The 21,055-nt window shown below is 45.2% G+C and overlaps 1 protein-coding gene across 1 annotated transcript in view; it reads right to left on the reverse strand.

The window, feature by feature from the left end:
* The window catches only part of DTNBP1 (dystrobrevin binding protein 1), a 95,078-nt gene that overhangs the window by 4,700 nt on the left and 69,323 nt on the right, over nucleotides 1–21,055 (reverse strand). Inside the window, exon 8 of the mRNA XM_070457082.1 lies at nucleotides 2,218–2,373. Within this exon, the coding sequence (XP_070313183.1) occupies nucleotides 2,218–2,373 (156 nt within the window). The remainder of the gene's footprint in view (nucleotides 1–2,217; nucleotides 2,374–21,055) is intronic.

Here is a 21,055-nt window from a genome sequence, read left to right on the forward strand (position 1 = left end):
TGACAGCGTGCGCTGCGGTCAGATGTATGCTCGCCGTAGGTCTTGGTAGTCGCTTTCCTAGTGACCTGGTTGCAGATGCGGACCCGCGCTCCTAACGGGCCCTTCTGCCTTCTCTCCGCCTCTGCTGCGGGTGCCCTGAAAGTGCTGAGCTCAGCGAGGCGGAGGCGCTCCCTGTCCCGTCCTGCTCACAGCTGCAGTGTTTGTCCCTTGTGGCCTGGAGGTGTGCCTCCCTCCCAGATTCTCATGTTGAACCCCAACTCCCAATGTGACAGTTTTTGGAGATAGCTCCTTGTGAGGTGGCTCAGCTGGTAAAGAATCCTCCTGCAATGCAGGAGACCTGGGTTCAATCCCGGGGTTGGGAAGATCCCCTGGAGAGAGGAACGGCTACCAACTCCAGTACTCCGGCCTGGAGAGTTCCATGGACAGAGGAGCCTGGTGGGCTAAAGTCCATGGGGGTCACAAAGATTCAGACACCTGAGTGACTTCCGCACCCACACCTTTCGAGGAGGCGATTATTTGAGGTGAAGTCCTGAGGGTCGGGCCCTCGGGAGGGGATCACTGCCCTCCTGAGAAGAGACCCCAGACCTGAAAGCTCTCCCCGCAAGTAAGGACAAGCCCCAGAGTAAAGTCCAGGCCTGTGCGAGAGAAACTGTTGTGCATAAGGTACCAGTCTGAGGTGGAGTTACAGCAGCCCAAGCAGACCAGGGTGGCGCCCCGAGCCCATGCCCGACCCTGAAGACGTTCCACGGGGAAGAGAGGAAGGTGACGGTGGGACACACGGCAGGCGGACAGTGGAGATGAAGAGGATACACTTCATCTGTATTGTTGGGACTTCCCTGGTGATCTAGTGGCTTAAGACCACATTCCCAATGCAGGGGGCCTGGGTTTGATCCCTGGTCAAGGAACTAGATCCCCCATGCTGCAACTAAGAAAGACCTGGCACAGCTAAATTAACCCCTCAACACTCAAACTGTACTGTTCACCTCAATTTAACAAGTGCTGTGTACACACCACCTCCTTCAGGACATTCCGATACAGCCATACCCGAGTGTTTTCTCTACATTCTTTTCCTTCCTCCTTCTTTGATTCCCTCAACCTCTCCTGCAGGGGCACAGAGAGTTGAATGACAAGGAGTGAGGGTAACAGGTAGATTGGGGGGGTTCTGTGAGGGGGCAGGGTATGAGAACAGGGCCAGGCCAGAAGAGGAAGGCTGAGCGCAGAGGGATCTGGGAGGGGGCAGGACTTTCTAAGGGGCTCCCCCGGTGGCGCCAGGGGCAAAGAATCGCCCGCCAGTGCAGGAGACATGAGACATGGGTGTGATGCCTGGATTGGGAAGATCGCCTGGAGAGTTCATGGACCCAGAGGAGCCTGGTGGGCTACAGTCCACAGGGTCGCAAAGAGTGGACACGAGCGAAGGAGCTTGGCACACACGCATGTACAGGGGTTGCCAGGGGGCTGGAGGGCCAGGAAGCCCAGGACACCATCCACACTGCCCGCTGCTCCAGAGCCGGCGCCCACAGACACGAGCATTCGCACATCTAGATGTACAGCACAGCGCCACTTTTTTTTTTTTTAAAGCCGATCCCTTCTCCAGGGGATCTTTCCAACCCAGGGACCGAACCCCGGTCTCCTGCATTGCAGGTGGATTGTTACCAGCTGAGCCAGCAGGGAAGCCCAAGAATACTGGAGTGGGCAGCCTGTCCCATCTCCAGCGGATCTTCCCGACCCAGGAATCAAACCAGGGTCTCCTGCATGGCCCTTACAGAGGCCAAGGATCTTAAATGTCCAATTAGGAAACTGTTAGGCTACATCCTGACCATGGAGATGCCACTTTTAAAACAAACTCTTGCAAAGGATTTTTGATAGTGTCGGGGAAGGATCTCCACACAGCATGAAGGAAGATTAGATGTGAAGTCGGATATATGTACAGTCCATAAATAGACACACATGAAAACATCACCCTCAAATGGTAATAGGAATTAGTCTGTGCTACAGATTTATGGCTACTGTTTGTCTTTTTTTGCTTTTAAAAAAAATGTATTCCAAGTTTTATCTTCAATGAAAGCCTAGAACTATCTGGAGAGGCAAAAACCATGGCAAAACAAAAATGGCAGGTCGCATCCACTTTGGAGTTCTGGTGTAATAAAGATCTCATCCCAGCCCCACTCCGGGGACAGCACCCCACGTGCACCCCCTCTGGGTAGCTCCCCGACTTGCCTCGCCTCTCCGCTATCTGCAGGTAGCCTGTGGAGAGGTACTGCTCCATGTCCTGCTGGAAGGCTTCCTCAAAAAACTTCTGCCGCTCCTTCAGCTTCAGCTGCTGGGTCTGCTCCATCTCCAGGACCTTTTGGGAGTGCTCCGCATCGAGTTCAGCTGAGGAGGCAGAGAGATCTGGGTCAGGGTTTGCAAAGGGACTGAGACAGGAACGAGCATAAAGACCCACTCACAGGGTCAATCTTGTTGACGTGGCCTCCCACACCCGTGCATCCACCTTGACCTCACCCGGCTCGGCCCGGCACCCAGGAGACACCCAGCAGGCACGTGGCCACCGGGGTCTGCGAGAAGAGTGCCTGGCCATGAACCAGCCACTTGGCTGAGTGGGTTAAGCCTGCGGAGCCTTGTGCTAACCCGTCTGAGCAGGATGGAGGTGTGAGCGGACTCCACACTGGTCCCCATGGTGCAACACAAATGTGTCAAATCAGCATGATGTACACTTTCATCTCACACAATGTTATATGTCAGTTATATAAAAAAATTAAAACTCTTTAAGAAAAAGTCTTAATGGTGTTACCAAGTGATTTTAACCAAAAAGCAAGACCAGAATTTGCAGTGAACAGTGGTCTCTGAGGCCCCACAGGATGGACCTTAATCATTCCCTCCATAAATACTCAACACCATGTGTCACAGCTCCCGGGTACAAGGTGATCCTCTGCAGAGATGGTGAAAACTTGATAATGGTGTATATTTTTAATCCCTAATCAGTTACTGTCATCAACATTCAGAATACTCTGGATATTCTTGTATCCTGATCATACACGCAAGGAATGCAAACCAGTACTAACGGGAAGGTAAATCTTCCCAACGCCTGCACTCACAGGGAAAGGCAACAATGTGCAGTCTCCTCACTGACAGTCAGTGCGCACTCCCAGATTTTACCTGTCACCCTGACGTGCACCCCCCAAATCTCTCTCCCCACAGGGACGTAGTGTGAAAAGTGCATGGGGCTGGGCTCGGGCCTGTCCCCTTTTAGCAGATGCTTCTGCACGTCACATCACCCCCCTTTAGCCCACATCTGGTTTCTTTATGAGCTCATACATACACCCATGAGTCTTCACTCAAGGTTCATCTCACGTGTTCCAGTCAGAGAGTTCTCTCAAGCCCAGGGACCCATAAACCAGCCCAGCCCAGGAGTTCCCGGGGACGGAGGCGGCTCTTGACCAGTTGGTGACAGCAGTCAGGGCATCCGTGTCCCGCCTCCCAGCCACTGGGTGGACAACTCCGGGGGTATTCTGAACACTTCTCAGGGATCTTGGAGGGGCTGCAGTGGTGGCCAACCCCGCATCCCTCTGTCAACATTTCCTCCTTGCCCCCTCACCCCTGCGTCCCTGGATCACCTCCCAAACAAATCACTTGGAGCAAAATCCTCATCTCAGGCTCTGCTTCCCGAGAAACCCAAGCAAAGATGTCTAGTACCAGCTACAACTAACAGCCTCACTGGGCTTCACCTTCCTCCTCTGTACAAGAGAGAAACTTATTCCATATGGGTGTTGGTGGGATTAAATAGGAGGTAACATGAGAACCACCAGGCACACAGTATTGACCAACAGCTGACGGCTAATATTATGACCAGCGTTACTATTAGGAAAAGGACATGATAGGAAATGTTACCAGGACCAGGATGAGTATGGCGTCCTGTCCTCACGGAGTCGCCCCAGCTCTCTCAGGCCCATGCAGACTCTTCAGAACAAATCACCTATCAGTGCCCCTAATTTAATGTGCAAGGCAGTGAGAGTCTACTTGCAAGAGGGACAAGGGAATTCAAGAGGACGTCTTTTCATTTATTTCACTTCAGCCGTCACCCTATCTGGTCAAATGCTTGATGGACTGCCAAGTGCATTGGAATAAGTCAACACTCGAATAGATTAAGTATGCTTCAAACACTTCAAATGAAGTTCAATAACTTAAAAAGAAATTTCCAGAATAGGCAGCTCAGAAACAAAGATCAATGCAGAAATCATCAAAGGGTTTTCATTAAAGAGTATCTTTTTTATCTTAAGATTTTCTATAGATATATAATTAACGTAACTTGAAAACTTTCTTCTCAAGACTTGTGCCTCAAAAGTCCAGTTCTCTCATGTTTCTGAATGATTGAGTCCTGTAGTTTTTATCGTAAGTCTTCTATGTTGGAATGAAATCTAATCATGTTCCAGCCCTCTCAAAAGGTAGGGGATGGTTGGATTAGCAAACTTAAAATGACTTAAAGGAAAATAATCACTGTTTTAAGACATGTTCCCTAGTTATTTGAAACATCCCCAAGCTCCCTTTGTCATTTCCCACTTTATTTCAGAGCCCCTCTTGTATCTCAGGGCTGAATTCTCAGCCAGATTCACTGAGAACTGAGGACATTTACTCTACACCAGCTCTGCGCTCAGGGCAGTCATGATGAAAGCAGGTATTAAAGTAACTGTCCTGCTCAGCAGCTGAGGATTCGCCCCCAGCTAGGTGCCTGAGCAAATGTGTTCTGATTGTGCTGTTTATTCTAGAATCATCAGTTCAGCTTTTGCCAAGAAACAACTACATTTGGGAGTGGAGGAATGATGGAAGGACACTGAGGGAGTATTTCAGATCTGGAGGTTTAACATCACCTGGATTTGGGAGAATGACTATGGGAAGACATAAATTATAGAACATTTTATACAAGGAAAAATGACTGCCTGTTCACATCTAAGATGTCATTTATTATATGGGGGAAAACCTGACAAAGATTTAAAGAACTTCAACAGCTAGCCTAAAGTTTAAAAAGAAAACAAAAAACAAAATATTTAAAGATGCTCCCATTTTTCTACCAGGAGTCAGGAGTAATCATTTAATTCCATTATCAGCCCAGGCCCGTGTCTCCTTTGATTTCAACTCCAGGTCACTGCTCAAGCTTTATCTGACTGCAACTTCCATTCTAGCCTCCACTATCAATTTCAAATGGATAGTTTCTCAAAACAAGAAAAAAAAATCCCATTACCAGCAAAGATGGTATAATCAATTCTCAATTATATGTTTTAATGGGGCATAAGGGTAGCACAAAATACATCAAATATAAAAAATCCATCAGGTTCATTTCAGGAACAATTTCAATGTATTCCACAACTAAGTCCATTTAACAGAGCTGATAAGTAATAAAAGACAGGTGTTAATGACTGAAAAACCCTGGGGCTGCTGGGAAGAAGGAAATGGATGATATGAGGAAAACCAGGACAAACCTCTCTGGTAAAAGGGAGAGTCTCTTTAATACAAGAATGTTAAAAGAGAAAATGATAAAATTTAACATGAGTTACAAAAAATTCTGGCAATTTCTACTTATTTTTAAGATTGAGAGCATTTTTCATTCAAGATAAATAATTAAGACTAAGAATAAATTTAAAAGCCTTTTTTTCCCCCTCATTGCACTGCATGGCAGGCGTGCAGGATCTTATTTCCCCTTCCAGAAATCAAACCTGTGCCCCTGCATTAGAAGTAGTGCAGTTTTAACCCCTGGAAGCAACTGACAAGAGATTAATTTTCAAAATATATGAACAGCTCATACAGCTCAATATCAAACTAACAGCCCAATGAAAAAAATGAGAAGACCCGAATAGACATTTCTCCAAAGAAGACATACAGATGGCCAAGAGGCACATAAAAAAGATGTTCAACATCGCTCATTATTAGAGCAAGGCAAATCAAAACTACAATGAGCAATGCAAATCAGAACTACCTGACACCAGTCAGAATGGCCCTCATCAAGAAATCTACAAACAACAAATGCTGGAGAGGGTGTCGAAGAAAAGGAATGGGAATTGATGCAGGCACTAAGGAAAACTGTACAGAGGTCCCTTAAGAAAACCAAAAACAGAACTACCGTATGACCCAGCAACTCCCCCCTGGGCACATAACCCAGAGAAAATCGTAATTCAGAGGGATATATGCACCCCCGTGTTCACTGCAGCACTGGGACACCCCACAGAGCTTGTTCAGATCTCACCAGTTACGTACGCACGCGTGTGAGTGTACGGGGTGGGGGAGCTCTATGCAGGCTCACCAATAACCACACTCAGGATGTTATATTACCACAAGGCTTCTCCCGCTGCCCTCTGGTAATCACACCCTCCTCTCTCTCCTGCCTCCCCCCCTCCCCAGTCCAAATCTATGATCATGTCATCTCACAAAGGTTACATAAATGAAATCATGTGGTGCTCAGTCTTCTGAGGTTGGCTTGTTTCAGTCGGAATTTCCCGAGGTTCCTCTCAGCAGCTGCTCATGTTGATAACTTGTTCCTTTTTGCTGCTGAGCTGGTTGGGGGGGAGGGGGGACCACAGTTAAGTTTGACTAGTCACCCACCGAAGGACACCTGGATATTATGAGTGAAGTTGTGAGGAATGTTTGTGTACCAGCTTATGGATGAAAATCAGTCATTTGAGACAAACACCCAGGACTGTAATTCTTGGGTCATACGGTGAGTGAGTGCACCTTTTGGTTTTGAGAGGAACTGCCAGACTTTTGCAGAGCGGCTCCCGTCCCCAATGTCCGGGTGACCTCTTGCCTCGACATCCTCACCAGCATTTGCTGAGACCCACAGACTGTGTGCTCAGGGAATCGTTTCCTTCCCTTCTCCTTTTCCCCAGAGGAGGTGTCTGTCAGAAACAAGGCTCGACTTCCTCTTAATTACTTTCAATAATTGCTATTATTTAAATAGAAAAACATTTAGTTTTAGAAAAATTCTACACAGGAACTGGGGACTTGTTAAATGAAGACAAAAATATACATGATTTCCTTCCAGTTTTAAACCCCCACCTCTTCTGTATTTTTACCATTTAACAGTTAACTTTTATTTCTATCTCAAATGAGTTTTCACAATAAGGCACACTCAACCATTTTTAAAGTCACCCCAACCTTCTGCCTCACCTTTAAAAAATGAATGCAAATTGTCTCAGATTGGACAAAAAGAGCTTTAACTAATACTGTCCTAGAATGGTAGGTTTTAAACATTCTTTTAAAATACCAACTTCTCTGTCCTATGTTTCTATAGTTTTTAAGAGTTTTCTGTCTAGCCTTCATCAACAATTAGTTTCCAAGACAGATATACCATATATTATTTCTATGAGTATTCAAAAGTATTATAAGAGCTCTTCCCTTATTCCTCAAAGTAAGTCTTTGGGGGAAAAAAATTCTGTGCATGTTAAAGTCAACATATTTTTAAAAATAAAGTGATATGACTCTTTACAGAACTTTTCTTCCCCCTCCCTCCAACACACCCATGTATGCGCATGTATGCATACACATTCATCAAGAACCAGATGGCACATAATTCTTTTACATGCAACTAATAAAGGATAACTCTTACCTCAAATGTAGTAATTTAGAATAATGACTGGTTTTGCAGACAGAGTAAGTAACTCAGACAAGTCACGGCAGTTCGTAAGGAGACTTCGCAAAGTTCAGTCCTTCAGAGCAAGCTACTGCAGCAGCTGTTTCCTAAACCCATGTCACAGGAAACAAACACTATTCTAGTATCTAAACCTCTGAACGCTTAAAAAAAATTCCTATCAATTACCCTGAAGGAAATGACCACTGTCTAGAGTATTAGAAAAATGGACACTGCAGAAACACAGCATGTTCCAGGTCTGCTCAAAGCAGGAAGCTAGAAATGCTCAACTGTACCTTATCTTTGAGTGCGGGGACAAGGCAGCTTAGAAGACCCTGGCCTGGCTACTGCTCTCTGCTGGTCACCCTTCCAGGCCTCCAATTTCCCATTCGTCAGAAAGGGGATAGGGCTGGATGATATCCATAAGAAAGTCACTTTCAGCTCTTAAATAGTATAATTCTATTTTTACTTACTTTTGATTGGGGCAGGAAGAAGTCTCCCAAATCCTATCTTTTTTTTTTTTTGCAAAATTTTATGAAAATCAGATTAGCAGTAGGAATTTAGGACCTTTTAAGACAGTGACAAAAAAAAAAAGACAGTGACATTTCAAGAAATCAGATTCAACTATTAACAATTTTCTAGAATTTTAAAGTCATATCTGACAGATTCCTTCCTTTTACTTCAGAGATGTGACCTACTTAACAATAATTATTGGGGGGTGAGGTGGTGGGAAAGGTTTATATTGCTATAGGAATCCTTCCAAACTCCACAGTTTGTTGTTGTTTTTAGTACAATTAAACACTCTACACAGAGTACAAACCAGCTGCTTGTGCCTAAGTATAAAATCAACTATTACAGAGTTCATTCAAAGGCGTGATGGAGATAGGCCTGTAGTGTCATCAAAATCAACTTGAGGGCTGGTGACAGAGTCACCGATTCTCTGACTCAGTACCTGGTCGGGTCAGAGAATTTACATTTCTAACCAATTCCAGGGCAATGCTGCTGCTGCTGGTCCAAGGACCAGACTCAGAGAACCACAGCTCTTGATGAACTATTTCTGTGCATCCACTTTATTCAGATTTTGTACTCTGTACAAATATTTATATAACGGAGAAGAGTAAATATAAGATGCGGAAGCTGCCACAATTCATGGAAATGACAGAAATGTCCTCTCCTAAACTCTAAAATATTTACAAAGTCATCTAAAAAGGAAAGTCTCTAGCAGCAGCCAAAACATATAAACAACCATGACTTCTCATCAGTCCTCTTCACTGATGAGACACAAGTACCTTCAGAATCAGAAAATGCTTTTCTCCCGCTCTGTGGAATCCCTTACCAGGCCCTGGCTCAGGGGCTCGGGGCTTCATACAGCAGGAGACAAAAAATGTGACCCTCTGCTCTCTGTCCTGAACCCAGATCTGACCTGGGGCAGTGGGTCCTCGTCCTCTCCATTTGCAGAGACATCACCTCTATCAGACACTCACGTACACAGTGTCACACTATATCTGTGTTTAAAACGGATAGACGAACTCTGACAAATAAAAATTAAGAAGAACATGTTGCTTATAGTTTCCTTTGTTGTGCAAAAGCTTTTAAGTTTAATTAGGTCCCATTTATTTCTGCTTTTATTTCCAATATTCTAGGAGCCCTCAGATTGGGAGAAAATAATAGCAAACAAAGCAACAGACAAAGGATTAATCTCAAAAATATACAAGCAACTCCTGAAGCTCAATTCCAGAAAAATAAATGACCCAATCAAAAAATGGGCCAAAGAACTAAACAGACATTTCTCCAAAGAAGACATACAGATGGCTAACAAACACATGAAAAGATGCTCAACATCACTCATTATCAGAGAAATCCAAATCAAAACCACAATGAGCTACCATTACACGCCAGTCTGGATGGCTGCTATCCAAAAGTCTACAAGCAATAAATGCTGGAGAGGGTGTGGAGAAAAGGGAACCCTCTTACACTGTTGGTGGGAATGCAAACTAGTACAGCCACTATGGATAACAGTGTGGAGATTTCTTAAAAAACTGGAAATAGAACTGCCGTATGACCCAGCAATCCCACTCCTGGGCATACACACTGAGGAAACCAGATCTGAAAGAGACATGTGCACCCCAATGTTCATCACAGCACTGTTTATAATAGCCAGGACATGGAAACAACCTAGATGCCCATCAGCAGACGAATGGATAAGGAAGCTGTGGTACACAGACACCATGGAATATTACTCAGCCATTAAAAAGAATTCATTTGAATCAGTTCTAATGAGGTGGATGAAACTGGAGCCCACTATACAGAGTGAAGTAAGCCAGAAAGATGAAGACCAATACAGTATACTAACGCATATATATGGAATTTAGAAAGATGGTAATGATAACCCTATATGCAAGACAGAAAAAGAGACTCAGATGTACAGAACAGAATTTTGGACTCTGTGGGAGAAGGCGAGGGTGGGATGTTTCAAGAGAACAGCATCGAACATGTATATTATCTAGGGTGAAACAGATCACCAGCCCAGGCTGGATGCGTGAGACAAGTGCTCGGGCCTGGTACATTGGGAAGACCCAGAGGGACTGGGTGGAGAGGGAGGTGGGAGGGGGGGATCGGGATAGGGAATACATGTAAATCCATGGCTGATTCATGTCAATGTATGACAAAACCCACTAAATACTGTAAAGTAATTAGCCTCCAACTAATAAAAATAAATGGGGAAAAAAAGAATAAATCTAACAAAAATACACAATACTTTAATGGATAAAATTATAAAACTTTGTTTATAAATCTTTAAAAATTGAGAGATTAAAAGAAGAAGAAGAAGAACATGTGCTCAGAGTGAGCTATGACAAGGGCATGGCAGGAGAGGGGAAAGTCTGTGACTGAGGCTGGGGCTCAGGACTTGGCGCATGGAGTCTGAGGACACAGAAGCAGGGCGCTCACTCTGACGTCCCCCTGCTCGGCCCCTTGAGGCAGGTCACACGATCCTCGTGGGGAGGGGCTCCTTCCCCGTACCTCCGGGAGAGGAGCCTCCTTACCCCCAAGACACAGAGAAGACTCCAGCATGCACGCCGTCTCCTGGGTCACTCAGAGCCTCCATCCTAATGACGCTTCTCCACGGACGCCCATGCTTCATCAAACCTGGCTCAAAACACTCACGTCTGACTGTTTCTTCAGGTCTTCATTTCCTTATTGAAGGCCCCCAAGTCATGTCAAATTTAACATTAATCTCTATACTTTTCTCCTGCTGATGTTGCCATTTTAAGTTTCAGATTCAGCCAAGGACCCTAACAGGATACGGGGAAAACTTTTTTCCTCCTCATACTATCTATCACGCCCAAATACATGCTAACACATTTTGAAGCATCAATGAAATGAATAATCTGATTTAAAAATAATACAGGTTACAGAAATTAGCACAAGAAGTGAAACTGTTAAATATCAAAATCTAATGGAGAAACAAATTATTTCAAGTTTTCAAAGGTCATGGGTATGGAGAAGAATCAAAAGCTAGTTGATGGATTTTTCATAGAAATTCTGGTATCAAAACATTATCATGTATTTTTTAAAAGGAGGGGGTGAGGGGAAGCCTAGGTGGGCCCCACCAGATTTTAAAACACTTCACAAAACAACAATTTAAACATTATGAAAAAAAGAGATGGGCTGATTATTGGAATGGAAAACCCCCAAGAGAGAGTTGATCATATGCTGAACAAATATGATTCAGGATATATTTGGAACCAGTGAGAAAGTAAAGCATTTTGTAAACGTGGCGTTGTGAGAATCAGCCGGTCATCTATAAAGTCAACTTAAGGGCATACGAGATGAATTAAATCACTGAATACCAAAAATGACATATGGAAAAACAAAAAGAAAACCAAATTAAATCTTTAAAGTTACAAGTAAGGGAACTTACACAGTATTGAAGAAATCCACAGATCCCGAGTCACATGAACAGTAAACATCCTTGGATGTTTAAAAAAAATACAATGAAAAGGGAAACAACAGACTGAGGAAAAAGCTGCTACAAAGGGCAAAAGACCATTATTTTTACCCTAGTAAACAACAAAAACAAAAATCTATTAGAAGAAAATTCAGACCTCAATAAAATCTTTTCAGTAGAAAAAAGACAATTCACAGAAAAAAAACTGTTCAGCACAATATTTTATCAAAGATGAAATACTGTTTTTATCCAATTGCATACTGGCCAATATAAAAACAATTCTGACAAGAGTGAGGTGAGACACTTTCATTACCAGTGTTTGCATGAAATGAATTGTTAAAAAGACTCTTAGAAAGCAATCTGATTTTAAAAATCTATGCTTTCACCTACGGGTATCTGAAGATGCACAGTAACCCAAAAGAATGAGAGGACATAACCCAAAAGACCTTCCTTGGTGGTCCAGTGGCTAAGACTCTGCACTCCCAATGTGAGGGGTCTGGGTTTGATTACTGGTCAGGGAACTAGATCCCATGTGCCACAACTAAGACACAGTAAATAAATACATATTTTTTTAAAGAATAAAAGAGTTATCTACACAACGAAGCTCATTTCCACCCTCAATAGCTTGTGTTGCCTTTCCCACCAGCGTTTTTAAACTTCACTTTTGATTGGAGGATAACTGCTTTACAATACTGTGTTGGTTTCTGCCACACAACAGGATGAGTCAGCCGTAAGTACACACATGTCCCCTCCCTCTTGGAGCTCCCTCCCGCCCCTTGGGCATCACAGAGCGCCAGGCTGAGCGCCAGTGTTGTTCAGCTAGCTCACAGGACATCTGCATTTTAACAGGACTCGAGGAATAAAGCGCAGCTGAGGAGCGGCTCTGCATCTCCTGCCCCCCGACAGCCCAGGTCAGACCATGGGGCCGGCTCTGCCTCCACCTTAAGAACTGTCCTGTCCACGGGGAGGGGACCCACTGGAGGGACAGGCTTCTCCATACACTCCACTGGTGCGATGCTGGGAGATCGAAATCAGGTTCAGTGGAATAGTACACATTAGCATAAGGGTTCTCTACACTGATAGAATAATTCAGATGTTAGACTTCTTTAGGCTAAATATCACTGAAGAACACTCAGTGATAGTCAAAACATTGACCTTCAGACATGTTTTTATTTACGCTGCCTTCGTTTCAAACTAAGTAGTCCAAAAATTGTAATCTATAATCATGGTTTCAACCCTTTTCAAGTTTAAGAGTGGGTGTACTTTTATTGACAGTTTACTGAGAGAATACATGACAACAAAATCTATTATGAGTTCAGGAACACTTTTAAAAGGACTCTGAATTTTATTTCCCACAATATTTACAACAGAAGAGTGCATAATTTCAATTATAAATATTTAATAACACAAGACCCAAAGCTCAACATGCTTTGGATACCAGCCTCTTATAAATGTTCCTATGCCCCAAGTTGGAAACAGTCTGCCCCTAGAAGGGTCAGTGACAAATCTCAGCATGCTTGAAAGCCCATCATACCTCATTATTTCCAGAAAATACTTTAGAAATGGGGATTTATCACTTTCAATTATGAGCTGTTGGAGGCTTATGAATGACTTACGAATAAATTTGTACTAGGAATGGCTGCCTTGGTCCCCTACCTCCTTTCACTGTAAGTCCCGCAATGCCTGGTGGCTCAGCTGGTAAAGAATCTGCCTGCAGTGCAGGAGACCTGGGTTTGACCCCTGGGTTGGGAAGATTCCCTGCAGAAGAGCATGGCAACCCACTCCAGTATTCTTCCCTGGAGAACTGCAGGGACAGAGGAGCCTGGGCGGTTACAGTCCGTGGGGTCGCAGAGTCGGACATGCCTGAGTGACGAAGCGCAGCACGGCCAGCCGACAGGGCGGGGATGAGACATGGATCCCCTGCTTCCCAGGCAGGCTGGTGGCACGGCCAGCCGACAGGGCGGGGATGAGACGTGGATCCCCTGCTTCCCAGGCAGGCTGGTGGCACGGCCAGCCGACAGGGCGGGGATGAGACGTGGATCCCCTGCTTCCCAGGCAGGCTGGTGGCACGGCCAGCCGACAGGGCGGGGATGAGACGTGGATCCCCTGCTTCCCAGGCAGGCTGGTGGCACGGCCAGCCGACAGGGCGGGGATGAGACGTGGATCCCCTGCTTCCCAGACAGGCTGGTGGCACGGCCAGCCGACAGGGCGGGGATGAGACGTGGATCCCCTGCTTCCCAGACAGGCTGGTGGCACGGCCAGCAGTGGCGGGAGATGGGCCTCGAGGAGACCCCAGAGTCCAGAAGGGGAGGAAGAGGTTGCAGGAAGGGCTCAACACATGGGGCAGCCTGCTGAGTAGACCAAATTCCTCACTTCCCTTCGAACTATTTCCTGAAATTTCACAATTAGAGACTCACACATTTAACATTTCTCTTCTATAAAGTTGAGAATACTATGTTTAGGAGCTTTTAGAAAATTCCAACGTTCAGAATTCAATGTGAATTAGTGTCTTAAGCTGGTTCTCTTCCTAATGCTTCGCTCAGATTAACGGCGCACGCAGACGGCGGCGGGGAATGGGCGGAAAGACAGATGACTGTGAAGAAAGGGGGGCAGGGCAGCGTGATGGTGGCCTCAGGAGGGAGGCCACGAGGGTAATACACGCCCAGCAGGGAGAGGGACCGGAGAGTGAGACAGGCAAGTACCAAGCGCCAGACACACACTGTCTTGATTCAAAACTGTGTTCAGAGGTTAGCTTACGCTCTGCTCTTCCTGTTTTCTCTTCAACTACACTATGGACAGTGAGGACTTCCGTCAGAACAGCCTGGAAGCTAGACCCCTACCGAGGAGGTATGGCTGAGAAACTGCTTCCCCAGTTACACAGGACCTGTGGTCAACATCCTGGGGCTCCAAACAAGCCATGCGCTCCCCCTGCCCTGCCTGTGACTGCAGGGCTGCTGGCTCAGAGGTGCCCACCAGCCAACCTCCGGGTCTCAGCTCAACTGCAGCCCCTCGGACAAATGCAGGGAGTCTCAGGCGCTCCCTCCTGCTCCTCCCGCTGTAAGGCACCCTCCTGTCCCCCACCAGACACCAGGTTCCGCGAGGGCAGACACAACGTCTTTTAAAAGGATGTAGGTATGCCACCCCCAAATACGCCACCTTGGCAGGGGTTATTTCCAGCTACAGCTAAAGGCGACACAGAAACAGCAGAAGTGGGAGAAGCTCTTTGGCCTTCCCCTCTGTGACTTCCCCTGTGGCTCAGACGGTAAAAGCGTCTGTCTGCAATGCAGGAGACCTGCGTTCAATCCCTGGGTTGGGAAGATCCGCTGAAGAAAGAAATGGCAACCTACTGCAGTATTCTTGCCTGTTAAATCCCATGGACGGAGGAGCCCGGCAGGGTCATGGACTCGCAAAGAGTTGGACATGACTGAGCGACTTCACTTCACTCCTCTGAAAGCAGGGTGTAAATTTCCCTCCGTAAAGGAAGTATCTCCGTTTGTAAAGCAGGCCGCGCCTTTCCCTACCAGGTGTCGACAGCGAAGGCACAGCCACCGGAGCCTGCGCGGCAAACCTCAGCTCAGCGGTCCCTGTCTCCCACGAGGCCCTCACACTCACGTTCCCACAGCTCGCCACCGCTGCAAGCCTGAACTCTCCCTCCTTGTCTAGTTAACGCCTTCACAGCTTACCACACCCTTTGTTAAAATGGTATATAAACCCCTGGGTATAACTGCTGCTCCGGGTCTTCACTGCTTTTCTACGGAGGCCTCCATGCACACATACAAATAAAATACTACCGTCAAATTTTAAAAAATTCTGTCTTTTGCCCAGCTGATGCTCAGGGTGTAGGTACCACACCTAAGAGATGGAGGAGAGCGTTTCCCTCCCCTCCTGTTGAGCCCGGCGCCTTCAGAGCCTGGCTGAGTGCTGATGACCTGGGAGAAAGGGCCACGCGCACGGGCTGCTGGCCGGCAGAGGTGCGGAAGGCAGTCGCAGCGGGCCGGGTGTCCAAGGCAGTCGTGCAGGAGACAGACACCGCGGCCCAGGGAAGAGCGGCGCGGCTGAAGGGGAACACTGGCGCCCCATCACGTGTGCTGAGAAGAGACATGCAGCGCCACCAAGGCCAAGAGTGCGAGCTGGGAGTGCCTGCAGCCAGCTCTCGGGGGCTGGCAGTGGACAGTGACGTCAGATCGGCCCATAAAACCAGTGCAGCACACGTTCAAAAACACCCGAGCTCAACAAGATTCACTTTAATACAAAAAGGCCATTACCCAAGGCCTACGGAAAAGTTGGCCGAGAATCCCGTAAACCAGTAAAAATGGCGTTCCAGGGATTTCCCTGGTGGTTTAATGGCTAGGGCTCCACACTCCCAACACAGCGGGCCTGGGTTCGACCCCTGGTTATGGAACTAGATCCCATGGGCCGCTACTAAGACTCAGTGCAAACATTTTTTAAAAATGGCACTCCAATAATGCCACCCCAAATGATCAATAAAATACAGCCTCTGAGTCACTCCTCAAAATTCGTATTTACAAAATGATGCAGTGAACTTTTCCTTGGGGCTGACAACTGCAAGTGGGCTGAGAAATGGAAAGAGAATTGAGTTTATTCAGAAGCATGCAACCGTAAGGACATTTATCCTTTTGATGCAGAGCTCAACATATACATGAGATTATGGGAATTCCCTTACATGTTTTCAATGATATGTACTTAACACAGTAGCAAGATATACAAGAAGCCTATTCTTCTTCAAGAAAAATCCATAAGCTGAGCTACAACTCCTAAAACAAGACCCGGAGCGTTCTGAAACTGGCATGTGACACGACAGTGTCCGCTCAGTGAACTTTCCACGTGACGTCAATATTCCTTAGAATGAAGCCTTGCCCACCAATCCACTGCACAGAAATACTGCTTTCTTAGGGAACTTCCCCTGTTCTAGGTGCAAAGTAGGAACTTAAGGGTGATTGTGAAAATAGCAAATGGATAACTAATTACAAGATAGGAGTAAGAAGGCACAGCATTCAGGAAACACCCACTCAAGAAAGCAGTTTAAACCAAAACAGAACTAATTTCAGGTTATCACTTTATTTTTTCATGAGCAGAGGAGAAAAACAAACACACCAAAAAAGCCCCCAAAGCTTGCAATCTTATGAAAAAGTCTGCCTGAAGGTATAGTAACACAAGTTGAGTTGACTATATGAAATAGTCAGCCCTGTGTTTCCATCTTCTTTGAATACATTAGCATATAAACTAAGGTCTTGGATAGAGATATAAGATTTTTAAACCCTTAAAAACACAAACTTCATATTATGTGTGATGGCACCATACAGATACATACACATTCTGTTCTCAGTTTGGGTAAGACAGAACCACAGAGCTCTCCAGAGAGACAGAAGAGTGATCCGATTAGCACTCTGGCACAAACTGTCCAGGCCTTTCTCTGTCCTATATCTGCCTTCCACTGTACGCAGGGGAACTTTGATCCTCCATGGTCAAGGCAATTAATGACGATGCTCCTGGCAACAGGTAGCTCTGCCTTTTCGGCTCAGACAGCTTTGCCAGTACTTAAATTTGCTTATAAAAACCTATGTGTCCCTGAATCTGACAGTTCATTTCTTATGACTTTTTCTTTTTTAAGCCCCTTCTTAATCCTAATTCTCTCCCATTTACCATCATGAATATGCACATGAGATGAAATATTTTCAAATTTCCTAAAATCACTTAATTTTGAGGGTCTAAAAGGTCCTACAGATGGTGACGGCAGCCAAGAAATTAAAAGACCCTTACTCCTTGGAAGGAAATTTATGACCAACCTAGATAGCATATTAAAAAGCAGAGACATTACTTTGCCAACAAAGGTCTGTCTGGTCAAGGCTATGGTTTTTCCAATGGTCATATATGGATGTGAGAGTTGGACTGTGAAGAAAGCTGAGCACTGAAGAATTGATGCTTTTGAACTGTGGTGTTGGAGAAGACTCTTGAGAGTCCCGTGGACTGCAAGGAGATCCAACCAGTCCATCTTTAGGACTCGAGATCAGTCCTGAGTGTTCATTGGAAGGACTGATGCTGAAGCTGAAACTTCAATACTTTGGCCACCTCATGCGAAGAATTGACTCATTGGAAAAGACCCTGATGCTGGGAGGGATTGGAGACAGAAGGAGAAGGGGACGACAGAGGATGAGATGGCTGGATGGCATCACCGACCCGATGGACATGAGTTTGAGTAAACTCCGGGAGTTGGTGATGGACAGGGAGGCCTGGTGTACTGCGTTGCGATTCATGGGGTCACAAACAGTCGGACATGACTAAGCGACTGGACTGAACTGAGAGGGTCCTACATTTACCATTTACCATGTATGCCCTTAAGAAGCTAAAATGACCTGGCAAAGGAATTTCAACATCACATTTTCTTTCTTTATAGCAGCATTTCATTACCTCTCTTTCTCTATAACTGAAGTCAAGAGAAATCTTGAATTCTCTGTACACTTCAGGAAATTGTAGAAGAGAAAGTATGTTCACAGGTATCAGTTTCACAGACAGAATGGAAAGCACGTAGAAAAAATTATACGTTTTAGTTTTCTGAGTAAGATACTTCTTACCATCAGGCTAGAAATCCCAGTGCTTTCTGTTGTATTTTGAAAAATAAAATGAATTTGATTTTTTGGTAATCCCTTTGAGAAATAGTAATTTGCTTCTATTAATTCATTGAGTCAATTAAAGGACACTGGAAAACTCAAAGAAAAGATTCTTCCACATTTCATATATTAGAACATTTTAAAATAAAAGCTCGGAATTCTAAAAACATCTCACAATCATCTTTTGTTGAATCAGTGGGTTAGAGCTCACAGTTTGTGGCACTGTGATTGTTCTCTCATATTTATCAGACTCAGTCACATTTCCCCTGATAACTTCCTGAATTAACAGTACAGGAGGGTCCATCTGAGACTACTCAACTCTAGATTATAAGTCACTTTTCTACAACAAAGGGACTTGATCTTATGTGTGTGCAGCATTTAATAAGTACTTACTTTTTTTTTTTTTAATGAAATGGACATAGGAATGAATAAGTAACCTGCTTTTCATTTTTTTCCAAAGCCTTGTGAAGTAGCAGGAAAGCAGTGAAAATGTTCAAACTAAATTGCCATGTGTGGGCTATTAGGGCTGTCTCCTTCTGGCAAAGAAAATCCAACAAACGGAACCCAGAACAGGTGTCTGCTAGGGAACAGAGCAGAAGCCACAGACACCAGCTTACTTGTGCTTTATTATAACCTCCTGGTTGGGAAGCTCGGCCATGCAGAACTCAAGGCAGGTAAGCCCACGAGTGTCTCTAATAGTCCTAATTTGCCCACTCCCCCTGGTCCAAGCTACCACCGTTTCCCACTAGCTGGTCAGTCACATCTTCAACAGCCCTCCTCCAACCCTTTCCTGCACAGTAGCCAGAGAGATTATTCTGCAGAGCAAACATGGTCACGTCACTCCCTGCCTAATGAAAGCCTCTGGACACCCCTGCTTCACATGGCCTGAACGACCGCATCACCTCTCCAGTCTCCTACGCACCACCCCAGCCCAAACGGTCTCCTTCCTCTACCTCCTCAAACTTGACACAACCTCACCAGACTTCAGCTTTGCACATGCTATTTCCTCTTGCCGGAATCTCTCTCCTCCCCTTTTAGTTCCTACTCAGCTTCCAGACCTCAGACTAAGTACCACTTCCTCACAGAAGGATTCCATGAGCTCCACAACTAAGTGAAACCCAGCCTATGATAACACTTCTAGAAGAGAATAAAGTCTCATGGCCTTGAGTTTGGTAAAGAATTCTTAGTTATGACAACAAAAACACAATTCATTAGTTTTTTTTCGATGAGAGACTTCACCAAAATTAAAAACTTTAGTGCTTCAAAATAAATAAATAAGGAATGAACCACCACAAACTGGAAGAAAATATTGGCAAACCACATATCTGATGAAGAGCTTATATCCAAAATACAGAACTCTTTCAACTCAGTAAAATAACCTAGTTAAGAAATGGGCAAAATATTTCAGTAGTCATTTAATCAAAGAAACATGAATAGCTAATAAACACATGAGAAGCTGCTCAACATCGGTAGTCAGTGGACATGTTCACATCAAAATGACCGGACAGGGAACCTCCAAGTCCTCTACGAGGCAGCCTAACAGTGGGCAGAGCACAGCCTCTGCGCTCAAGAGAACAGTGTTCAAGCACCTGCTTCACCACTTACTAGCTGGGTAATTCTGGAAAGTTACTTTCAAACCGTTCAAATTCATAAAACAGGGACAAGGACGCTAAGGCTGCTTTGAGAATTAACAAGACGAGTCCAACATGGTTCACGTCCCCCTCATGCCACTGAAGTGGCTCTCCTCGTGGGGACCAATGGTCCGCGTGTTGCCAGTTCCAAAGGACTTATTTCAGTCTTCCTATTTCTGAGAAGATGACAAAGCTGCCCACTTTCTCCATTATCTACTTACCCCAAATTCTGTTAATGCTGCTTCCAAAATATCCCAGGAATCCACTTTTGTCTCCATCCCCACAGTCTTCATCCTAGTCCCATCCCTCATCCTTCTATCTGGCCTCTGCTTCTTAACTTAACCCTTTCCACGCACCTAACCAGAAAACAAGTCATTTCCCCACATATTCACTGAGTCATCTTTTTAAGTTATGAATCCGATGTTACTCTTTTCCCTGGATACACATACCCGCTACTTACTCTGTCGGCTTTCGCCAGCAGTACGAATGAAATCCAAACTCTTCTGAATTCTCTGTAAGATGTTCTGGGGTCTGGATTCTGCGGTGGCTCCAGCCTCCGGGAGTCTTCACACCTGACAAGTTCTTTACTTCCTTGTAACCGCTAAACACATGGTTCCTGCTGCTAGAAATTCCTTCCCCCTCCTTTATTCATATTGGTTTCCTCCTTCTCATTCTTCTGGCTCAGACGATAGTCATCCTTTCCACCTGCCTCACCAGGCTAAACTGTGTCCCTGTGATAATAATGGTCATTGCTTATAAACTGCCTGTCTCTTCCTGCTGGACCACCCTTCATGAGGGCGTCTCTCCCGTCTCTCACGTGTCTGTCTGTACACATGCATGTATATTGTGTATGTACACATACGTGCATACACCTATTATATGAACATGTACATATTGATACATGTGAAGTTACTGACAAGCAGAGTGCCAAGCACATAGTGGGCAATCAACAAGTGAATCCTAGTATTTGTGTTGAGGTTTACAGAATAAAATGACCATTAACCTAAGCTTCCAAGTACTTTTCCCAACAGCCTTGAGACAACTTAGGAATTCCCTTCTGTTCCAAATACATTTGTACATCCTGTCTTACTATTTTTCTCTCTCTTCCTACTAGACTACTGGCTCTTTGAAAGTAAGAATCTTTTCAACTTCAACTTCCCCATGCTTAGCAAAGAAACAGGCATGAGTCTTTGTTGAATCAGCAAACACTGATTATAGCAGAAATTTATCT

Source organism: Odocoileus virginianus, chromosome 27 (assembly GCF_023699985.2).
Source record: "Odocoileus virginianus isolate 20LAN1187 ecotype Illinois chromosome 27, Ovbor_1.2, whole genome shotgun sequence".
Classification (NCBI taxonomy): Eukaryota; Metazoa; Chordata; class Mammalia; order Artiodactyla; family Cervidae; genus Odocoileus; species Odocoileus virginianus.